The sequence below is a fragment of the Primulina tabacum genome, chromosome 1 (assembly GCF_025594145.1).
Source record: "Primulina tabacum isolate GXHZ01 chromosome 1, ASM2559414v2, whole genome shotgun sequence".
Classification (NCBI taxonomy): Eukaryota; Viridiplantae; Streptophyta; class Magnoliopsida; order Lamiales; family Gesneriaceae; genus Primulina; species Primulina tabacum.
In genome coordinates, this window is record NC_134550.1 from 53,723,713 (window position 1) to 53,734,735 (window position 11,023).

The 11,023-nt window shown below is 36.2% G+C and overlaps 2 protein-coding genes across 6 annotated transcripts; both read left to right on the top strand.

Annotated features, from left to right (window-relative positions):
• The first annotated feature begins 270 nt into the window (after positions 1-270).
• LOC142549422 (telomere repeat-binding protein 5-like) lies at positions 271-5,385 on the top strand. The gene is made up of 10 exons (XM_075658361.1): positions 271-850; positions 2,103-2,200; positions 2,303-3,095; positions 3,180-3,386; positions 3,457-3,519; positions 3,611-3,690; positions 3,780-4,024; positions 4,116-4,433; positions 4,760-4,823; positions 5,031-5,385. Exons 2-10 carry the CDS (start codon positions 2,120-2,122, stop codon positions 5,223-5,225), a joined length of 2,046 nt encoding a protein of 681 aa, XP_075514476.1. The 5' UTR covers positions 271-850; positions 2,103-2,119; the 3' UTR covers positions 5,226-5,385.
• An 897-nt stretch (positions 5,386-6,282) lies between these two features.
• Positions 6,283-9,730, top strand: LOC142549430 (scarecrow-like protein 14). Of its 5 annotated transcripts, XM_075658392.1 has the most exons (3): positions 6,283-6,588; positions 6,935-6,970; positions 7,182-9,730. In XM_075658392.1, the coding sequence occupies exon 3, from the start codon at positions 7,201-7,203 to the stop codon at positions 9,439-9,441; it is 2,241 nt and encodes a 746-aa protein (XP_075514507.1). In that variant the 5' UTR covers positions 6,283-6,588; positions 6,935-6,970; positions 7,182-7,200; the 3' UTR covers positions 9,442-9,730. The 5 variants fall into 5 exon arrangements, with proteins under 5 accessions (XP_075514507.1, XP_075514514.1, XP_075514498.1 ...); XM_075658399.1 differs by lacking the exon at positions 6,935-6,970 and having other exon boundaries at positions 6,283-6,683; XM_075658383.1 differs by lacking the exon at positions 6,935-6,970.
• The last annotated feature ends 1,293 nt before the right edge of the window (positions 9,731-11,023 follow it).

Below are 11,023 nucleotides of genomic sequence, written 5' to 3' on the forward strand. Positions count from 1 at the left end.
TAAATATTAAATGATGAAAATTTATCATATAAATATATAATAAATTTTGTTCAAATATACAATATATAAAAATATAGGTAATATTTTCAAAAAAAAAAAGTTCGCGGGTCAACCAGCGACCCAACCCGACCCAACCCGAAACTTGCCTAACATGGCACTAACCCGAACCCGAAAAACCCCAACTCGAACCTGATTTTTTTTGTGTTGGATCGTGTCGCATTTTATAGCCCCTATATACAAACCTCCTCACAACTCGGATTTCCAACCAACCTTGAAGTTTACTAAAATTCCCCCGCTTGGTGACCCAACGTTTTTCTCGGTTGTGTAAACGAGACAAGGCCACAAGATTCTCGTCTCGCTCCACGTGGCAGAATCCCAATTCGTTTTTGTCCCACAAAAGAACAGGTCTTCAGGCAGTTTCTTTACCGCAACCTTCTGTTGCCAGTGAAGTTACCGATAGGTCCGGTGACAGGGGTCCATTGTATAAGAGTTGGGGTTTAAGCAATAGTGTGGGGGGTTGGTTTTCACTGGGTTTTGGGTTATCTATTTTTCTCATTTCTCACAGTGGTTAAAAAAAAAGCTGGGGATAAAACGGAGGAAATCGAGGGAATTTATTATTCGGGCTTTTCAGGAGTTTTTTTACCTTTAGATTGCGAGATGGTTTAGAGGTTTTGGGTCATAAGAATGAGAATTTTGGATTCTTTTGCTGTTTAGATTAGTAATCTCGGGGGAAAGGTTTGATCTTGCATCTTTGTAAGTATGGTTTCAGGAAAATCCTGAAGGGTTTTTTTTTTCTGAAGGAAATTTGCCGAAATCTATGGTGGATGAAAGAAAAATTGGTTCTTTGAAGGTGAGATGATCTAATTCTGTGGGCCTTTGATCTGTAGTTCGGTAAAGTTGACGACTTTTGGTTCAAAATTGGAAATCTTTTAAGAGTGAAAGAAAGTTTATAACTTATTTGGTTTGTTATCTTTCAATTCAATACATTTATTCTTCTTTCTTCCTGATTATTTTTCAATTTTTTGAATTTCATCTTTTACGTTTGATCTGGGATTTTTTCATGCAAAGTATCTTTTATCTCGGTTTAGATGATAAGATGCCGAAATCTTGAAGGATGGTTAAGATCCATCATTCACTAACAAGTTGTTGACATTATTTTAAAATAATTTAATCTAAATAGTTGGTTTGGGCTGATCTTTGAATCACTTGCACGCAATTGTTTATTTTCTGTTTTTGATAATTCTTGAAAACTCACTGATGTATGAAATAGTCGTATATCCGTGGTTTAAAATGCTGTTTCAAAAATACTTTTGACCATGGTTTTTCTGAGGGCTCTTTTTCTGTTTATGTTCTGTCCTACAAAATGTATTTCCGCTATATAGTTGAAAGAGTTAATGATTTAGTATTTGCAAGTAAATGATGCCTATTTTATGCGTTGTTTGTTATGCGTTGTGTCCACTTTGTGGATTACAAACTGATGTCTTGCTATGCAAAAGGTTTGAACTTTAAATGAATTTGATTATCTATGTTTGTTGTGATTTCGAGGAGTTACCCATTTGCTTCGTTTTTTTTTTCCCGAAAGGTCTTAATATGTACTAATATTGAAAAGGATCTCAATAGGTATACATGAATCCTGTTAGATTTGTGGGAAATTTTGGGTACTACTGTTTTGCGGTTATATTCTTGTTGAAAATTTATTGTCTTTTTTTCATCGATCATGCCATTATCCAGCCCTTGCAGTGTTCTCTAATTAGGATCATCCATACTCAAAAATAGGTTTTAACGAGAAATCCCAAGATGATATAACTGTGACCTAATCTTTTATGTAAAAAAATAATTCACATTCTTACCCGCATTTTTTAGCTTTTCCTTTTTATTTGCTATGGTATGGAAGCACTTTAGTTTTAAAATCATGGAAACCGTCATGTTGTCATTCACCCATATCGATTCTGTTGCTCAATTCCGAGTTAAACGACACAGATTCTCATATTGACCCGCAATGCTCTGGTTGCTGATGTTGGTGTGTTGGCAAGTTTATTTTAATTTGCTGTACTCCAACAATGTTACAACTAACAGCACTCAATTTATGATGAATTGTCCAGGCTATGGTTTTTGAGTTATGGTGTTGCAAAAGAGGTTAGAATATGGTTTTAATGGCTATCAGGTGCCTCCCATACCTCGAGCTGCCCGGTCAGTCAGGGTAATTTTTGGCTCTTCACGCTTATATTATCATTTTTCCTCCTATTTTCATAGCTTATGGAAAATGGTTTATGTTCATTTATTTCATCATCCTTTGTTTCAGAGGAGGCGCACATTTGAGAGAAAAGCCAATGGCAGCCAAATGTGTGCTTTTGATCTGTTGGCTACTGTAGCTGGCAAGTTACTCTCTGAAGGGGAAAGTTCTTCTCCATCTGTGGATTCTTTTTCTCGAAAGGAGCAACTACTTGTGCAAGATTCTATTGGGAAACAAGAAAAGAACAAAGAGAAGCTGTTGGAAGGAAAGTCTTGTGATCAAGATTGCTATGAGAGGAACTTTCTATTCACTGATATTGTCAAAAAGAATCCCATTTCAGATTTCCGTTTGAACGAACTTGAATGTGCTCAAAAGGATGCAATCTCGAGGCCTAATTGCTCGGGAAAAGTTGATTCTGCTGAACACGTGGTTAACGACAATTGCAAGCTACGACTTGGAATTTTCACTCCAGCAAATCTTGAATCATCTGGTTGTCGATTATCTTCTAATAGTGGATCGGATGATGAAAGTAGGAAACCTAGGAATTTCTCAGTAACAAATCGGGCTGATATGCTTGATTCGCAGCATCTAACCTCAGGACTAGTTAGTTCAGTTGATAGTGTAAAGTTTCTCTTGTGCAGAGACCACTCTCCCACTGGTTCTGCCCCTGTTAATCGGGAAAATGTAAAGTTAGTAACTAGAGATGATGACGAAAATTCTTCCGCGTGCACTGAAACAAGCACCGGAATCAAAAAGTTTAGGCCGTCACTTCGTGTCAGCAACATTGAAGGCCAAAAGTTAATAACATCTAAACCTTGTAAAATAACACCAAATGTGAAGGGTGATGACCAATATAGTGCTGGTGAGCTGCTTCTATGTCATTTTGTTATTTTATATGGTGATAATGATTGTACGGTATAATGAATTTGGTGCATCATGCCTGCAGATGTGGAAAGATGCAATTTTCTTAACCGGAAGAGAGTTATTAAACACCAAAAGTCCCCAAGGGATTATCCTTTCAAGAAGAGAAAGTTCTATGACTTTAACTTGGTGTCTAATTCTGATGAAGGCATCAATTGTGATAGAATGTGTGCCGTTCCTGAAAATGGCACAAGTAATAGTGCATTGGGTTCTCGTCCAAATCTTCAAGGAGGTAAATATTTAATCGTGGATTACGGTCGGATATGATTGGCGATAGATTAATGAATCAACACTATATGCAGTGAGAAAAACTCCGACTTTCTCATCCGGCAAACGTGCATCTTTCCACTCTCAGGGCCCCCAAGGTATGAGAACTTTTCACGGGGTAAATTGATTGTTTTGCCTTGAGCTTCGTATTTGAATAGGTTCTCATTTGGGAGGTTTTATTTGACCCAGTGAAACTTAAGATCAAATCATTTAGGGTCCCGGAGCTATTTATAGAAATCCCAGAAATGGCAACCATTGGTTCCCTTAAGGTATTTGAACTTCAAGTCAGACTCGTCTAACCGATCCTTCTGGCTACAATAAGCTTCATTGTTTATTTTTCGGCTTTAATATCCCGCAGAAAACCGTAATGGAGGCAGTGAACGCGATATTAGGTGGCGGGCTACGAGTTGGAGTGCTTCTTCAGGGTAAGAAGATTCGGGATGATACCAAAACTTTATTGCAGACTGGAATTTCTCATGATAACAAGATGGATACATTGGGTTTTACTCTTGAGCCAAACCGCCCCCTTGCCCCATCATCACAGCTTTGTCCGGATGATCATCCATGCCAGCTTCTGCACAACAATCCTCGACCACTGACAAGGTATTATTTCCAGTATACGGGGATTCTTGAAGATTATTGTTCTGCATCTGTCTTGTCTTTTGTCTCACGGTTTAACTTGGTGCTCTGCCAGGTACCCTTCGAGTCCCAATGCCCCTCGAAGTGCCGTCCGAAACCGGAATCTTGATACTCCACCAGATCTCTCGGAAAATAATTTCAATAATTTAGTAGAAAGTGATAATGATTCAGCTCCTGATTCGTCATTAAAAATACCTGGTGCACAATCGAGAGCACTCGTTCCTGTCCCTTCGATGGAACCAGATGCATTGGCCGTGGTTCCTCTGAGGAAATGTAAGAGGTCTGATTCTGCACAGCGCCGAATCCGCAGACCTTTCACTGTTTCTGAAGTGGAAGCTCTAGTTCAGGCTGTTGAGAAACTTGGAACGGGACGGTATGTCTGTTGAAACTATATACTAGAATTATATGATAAAGGGTATGGCGATACATGCTTGCTGAAACCTATGTGACCATTAGATTATGACGATAGTTGCACCTAATACATCAATTTTTTGGCTTCCTGAACTATGTTGTTTGTTGGGGGTCATATTTGCTCCATACTTGAATGTAGTTTCTTATGTGACTCAACAATTGAGTTATGGTACTTGTTTTATAGTTTAAACGATTTTGAGTTGCGCATTAGTTATAGTTTGATAAAAATAAATATAGTGGCAAGTATTCGATCGTGTATGTTGGCTCACCCATTTAGTTTTACTGCAGATGGCGGGATGTTAAGCTGAGAGCGTTTGATAGTGCTAAACATAGAACATACGTAGACTTGAAGGTATGAACATCGATCCACAACAGTTTTCTCATCTGTCTCTCTTTCTTGTGTTGATTTTGATGCATTAACTGGTTTCTAGCTATGCAAGAGTACCGGGAAATCATATTTTGTGTTACGGTTTTCATATAGAACACATATACATTTACCGTTTTAATCCTCAAGTGGTCATGTTCTACCCTTTTCCGAGTAACTGCACTTTTATTTCAGGACAAGTGGAAAACACTGGTTCACACGGCGAGAATATCACCACAACAAAGGCGAGGCGAGCCTGTGCCCCAGGAACTGCTGGATCGAGTCTTGACTGCGCATGCTTACTGGTCGCAGCAGCAAGCCAAGCAGCACCTAAAATCTAGCTCCATTCTCACATTCTTCTCTGAAAATAGTCGCTGTACAAACCCCTAAGTATACCGGGGAAGGTGGAATTAGTGGTTGTAGTTCATAGATATAGGAGGTCTTACTATGTGAAGCAAGATATTGTTATTACATTGTAACATTTGTGATTAATTTAGCATCTGCAATAAGTTCTCAATTCTTGGGATCGAGGACTTTTCTTGTGTTCATGGTCAAAAAATAAAGTTATTTTTATTATTATCATTATTATATCAAACTTTACTATTTAAATTAAAATTCAAATTACATAGTCAATAAATTCATTAATAAAATAAGCTGACTGGAACACGTGTCGAGCTAGAGAGATTGAAGATAAACAAACTTAAGTGTGATTTGGTGCATGGAATTTGTCAATTTGACTATTAATTAAAAACCGGTAACACGGATCAATTTTGTAAGTTGAATATTTTATTATTTTTTATGTAAAATTATTAATTTTTATTATAAATATATTTATTATAGACTCGTTTTATGAATAAAAATAAGTGAAATTGTATATAGAAAAAACTACCCTAATTATGACATGGGTCTGACGGCAAACCATATGGCAATTGGAATATTTAATTAATTATTATTGATGAATTTTTTTTAAAAAGGATTATTATTGATGAATCTTGGGTAACAAGACGCGTTTTTCTTAATTCAATTTAATAATAATAAACTTGGCCATTACGCAAATAAATGCAAAATGGCATTGAAGAAGCTCAAATCGGGAGGGAAAAAAGGTAAAATAAATTTAATAAATGTGTTTCGTGAAATTTCAAGTCAGCCAGAATCTGATTTAGAAGAAAATTTGAATGAAATTCAATGCGCTGATTATGATTCTGATGAAAAAATTTCATATTTGGAATCTGATTTGGGTACTTTAGACTAATTTGTCAAATCAAATTATTATGAAATCTTCGGCTCACTACTATTTCATCTTCCTTGTGTCTGTTGCTTACATATTATCTCCGATTAATTTTGTATTTTGAAACTTTTTATACGCGAGCCAGCCTACCTAAAGCCATCTATAATCTGAAGAAAAATATAACCTAATATGGTCACATTGGGGATTAAAAAAAAAGGGATAAGATTTGACCATGGAAATCAATGGTCTCTGAGTGGTTGTGTGACTGTATTCTCCTTCGTGGAAGTTTCAACTTCACCTTGGAACAAAAGTGAACACTTTTTTTTTTATTAGGTTCTTATTTATTCATTCTCGATATATTAAACTTTGACACAGACTTTAACCACCAATTTTCTCAACTTTACCAAATAAACTCAGTCAGTATCGCTCACCGTCCCCTACTCCCGATTTGTTAACTTTATCCTCCATCATTTATTTCATCAAGAAATCTAAGGCACAGACTGCAATTCCTCCTCCTTTTTGTGGGTGTGTCTCGGTTTCATTGTTTACCTTTTGATGTAATTTTTAAGCACTTTTTTGGAGATTATATTTGTTCATGATCTGTTAGCACAGAAAATTTGGTGAGCTGTGTTCTTTAATTTTCTTTTCGTCTAGGTTTTGTATTATTATACCTTGTGATTTGATTCTCCTGTGCTATCTTCTTTGTCAAAAAGACTGGAATAAGAGGATTTTTGTTAATGGAAATTTGAGTTTTAAACATGTATTTCATGGTTCTTGCCAAGTTGGATTGTGTGCAAAGTGTGCGAGGTAATTTTCTTCGTGTGCTTGTGGGGTTTTCTTTAAAGAATTTTGGTGATTTTTTTTTTTGTAGAGTAAAGACTGTCTTTTGGGGCTGATGGTGTGGAAAGTAAGTTTTTTTTTACCGTGTAACGAATCCTAAATATACTTATCTTTGATATGGATGGATAAAGTGAGTTCCATATGAATTTTAGTTTGGAATTTTTTTTGAGAATTTCAATTTCACTTGATAACCATTTGATTTTCCTCCTCTTTTATTGTCCTGTGAAACAAGTTATTTTAGTTTGACTCATTCAGGGATGATGTTCTATTTGATATAGGAATTTCGAGGGTTAACTTATGGAATACCAGTTCAATGGACTGACCGACCCTATAAATGGATTCAAATTCGTGGATGAAGATTTCTTATCCACTAGTGACCAGCAATCTGCACACCCATTCAATTGGCTTAAACATGAATCTTTAGATCTCGATGTCCTGGATATTCCTTTCCTTCCATTAAGCCCGAACTCTTTAAACTTCGCTCCATCATCAACTGCTAGTTATGAGGTAGAGTCTCCAGATGATCAAAATTCAGATCTGGTCCTAAAGTTCCTTGAACAAATACTGATAGAAGAGAACATGGAAGAAAAACCGAGCATGTTTCATGATCCTCTAGCTCTACAAGCTACCGAGAAAAACCTGTATGAGATTCTTGGGCAGAAATACCCGCTTGATAATGTGGTCGATCAAACTTCTGACAGCCCTGATAGCTTTTTCGGGAGTTCTAGTGAGAATACAAGCAGTAGTAATGGCAGTAGTTTTTCCATTGACCCTCAATGCAATGTTGATCGCGGTGAATATAATTTGTCAGTTGAACAGAGTTATCTTCTTGATTCGTTATCAAATTCATCCATGCAAGTTGGATCACAGCTCTCATATTCTACGCTTGACGGTTTCAATGATAATGCAAACTTTCAATCGAACCTTTCTGAAAAAACTGGTGTATTTCCGAATATGATTAGTGATAGCGAGTTGATCTTGCAGTTCAAGAGAGGATGTGAAGAAGCTAGTAAGTTCCTACCGACTGAAAATCAGTTGATAATTGATTTGGAGCAATACGAGTTACCACAAAAAACAGAAATCATTTCACTTGATGCTGTGGTGAAGGTAGAAGAAGACAAGACTGAGCAGTTTCGTAATGGTTCGAGGGGACGTAAGCATCACCATCGAGAGGATGGTGATTCTGAAAATGTGGAGAGAAGCAGAAAACAATCAGCTAATTACAAAGAAGATGTTGATTTATCTGACATGTTCGACAGAGTTCTGCTTTTCCGTGATGCTTGTTGCGATGACAATGCTAATTTGCCAAGTCGGGTGGACACAACCATCCAACAAGCTCTTCTGTCAAATGGATTGACGGGTGGAAGAACTCGTGCAAAGAAAAATGAGAAAAAACGGGAAACAGTTGATTTGAGGACCCTTTTGATCAACTGTGCTCAATCTGCGGCTTCTGATGATCGTAGGACAGCATACGAGCTTCTAAAACAGATCAAGAATCACTCTTCTAATACGGGCGATGTGTATCAAAGGTTGGCTACTGTATGCGCCTCTGGTCTCGAGGCACGCCTGGCAGGCACTGGGACCGAGCTGTATGCCTCCCTTGCTCGCAAGAAGATTACTGCCGCTGAGAAGTTAAAAGCCTATCAGGTTTATCTTGAAGCATCTCCATTCAAGAAAACATGCATTATCTTAGCTAATAAGATGATTGGATCGGTGGCATCAGCAGCAAATACGCTGCATATAATAGATTTTGGCATTCTTTACGGTTTTCAATGGCCTATTCTCATCGAACATCTGTCACAGAGACCTGGTGGACCTCCGAAGCTGCGCATAACCGGAATCGAGCTTCCACAACCAGGTTTCAGACCAGAAGAACTAATAGAAGAGACAGGGTCCCGCTTGAAAAAATATTGTGAACGTTTTGGAGTGCCGTTTGAGTACCAAGCCAAAGCAGTACAGAATTGGGAGGAAATCAAAATCGAAGACTTAAAAATTGTGAGTGGAGAGGTTCTTGCAGTGAACTGTCTGTTTCGGTTTGGTAGATTGCTTGACGAAACTGTTGTGGACAACAGTCCAAGAGATGCGGTTCTCAACTTGATTAGGAATCTGAAACCAAATATTTTTGTTAATGCCGTATCTAATGGATCATATAGTTCCCCATTCTTTGTCACACGTTTCAGGGAGGCTCTCTTCCATTATTCTGCTCTATTCGATATGTTTGACTCTACCTTACTTCGGGATAATCCACAGAGAATAAATTTTGAACAAGATTTTTCTGGTCGTGAAATAATAAATGTCATTGCATGCGAGGGAGCAGAGAGGGTGGAGAGACCTGAGACGTACAAGCAATGGCAAGTACGCCATGTAAGAGCTGGTTTCAAACCACTCCCCTTGAATCAAGAGATTATGAAGAAACTCAAGCAGAAGATAGCAGCGGGTTATCACAAAGATTTCCTGTGTGATGAAGATGGAAATTGGATGTTACAGGGATGGAAAGGCCGGATCATGTGCGCGATCTCGTGCTGGATCCCTGCCTAGAATTTCCAAGAAAATTCAAAGGCGAGAGTCCTTGCTTCTCTACTCTTTGCCAAGATGATGAGGGTGTTTAAGAGTTCTTTAACATGGCCTAGCTAGTTGTTTTTTTTTAACTAGATTTTGTATTGTTCAAGTGATTTTAGCTAATATCCATTGCGAATATATAATTGAACTGGTGACGTGTAATCTCAATATACATTGTTGGATCAGACAGTTTGATGTTGTATTATATTGTAGTATGGAATCCTAAAATAAATTTTGTTAGCCGCCCGTGGCTTTCGCTGAGCTTTTAGATCCTATCCCAATTTGCTTAACTTTGAGTGCAGTGAGGTACACGTACATATTGGTATATATCACGATTTTGGTGCACCGACAACACGAAAAAGGGCTGCGTTTGATATGATTGTAAGTCGAGTCGAGCTTGTGCTTAAATATTTAGCTTAACTACGATATGAGTCGAGCTAAGACAAGCTCAACCATTTAACAGGCCTAATCGAATAAAAGAGTAATATATGATTAGTCATGTATTGATATTTACACATTATTTCAAATAATGTGTCGCATGACCCGTTAGTACTGAATATGTGACTCCCCCGTAGTACTGAATATGTGATTTGCTGTGCTCCTAGTTGGGATTGAGCAAAAATTATTTTAACCAAACTAACAGATTTGTAGGCCTGTCCCCTTACCACAGATGGGATAAGAACCGAACTAATACATCGATCCAATTAGATTATGTATTCCATTACTTTTGGCGACATCCAACTTTAAATTAGCCGCCAAAGTTGGTCTTCAAATTCAACTCATATTCTTTCTCGGAGAACGTTGTCATTATATAGAATATGTTGTTGGAGTTGATGTCATATAAATGATTGATGATTTGATTGATAGATGAATAAATATTATGGTGCACTAAACATGATATTAAATTAGATAAAAATATGGATAAATAATATAGCAAACCAAACAGTACCTTATATCATTAAATATTTGAAAACAAATATGAAATAAATATGCAATTAAATGTGAAGTCTTTTCAATTTTTTTTAAAACCAAATTTGAATATGATATCGCTTGAATATAAAAACTATCTTTTAAGTGTTTGCATTAGTTATATCATTTTATTTAATTTCAGTTATAATTTTGAAATTTGTGTTATTTTTTATATTGTCCGCACATTAGTATTATTATTATTATTATTAAAACTTTAATATAAATATTTTTAATATATTATCACAAATAATTACAATTTATTAATCTAATAAATGATAAAAATTCGATTTTTTAACGATATTTATTTATTTTTAAAATTTTTGATGACAAAATGTTGAAATTTTGAAAATAACTTTGGTTGATTAAGGTTAAAAAAACAAAAATATCTCTGACAAAATAATATATCATTTTTTAAAATATCTTTTTCTATATTTTTTATTAATAACAGTTAATCAAAATAAAGAAGTTAAATGACATAATATTGTTATTCTTATTTGAATTTGTCTCAAATTTCATAAACATATTTTATAATAATATTTCGAATTTAAATATATTCATCATGTTATATTAATAATTTTAAAATACTTATTTA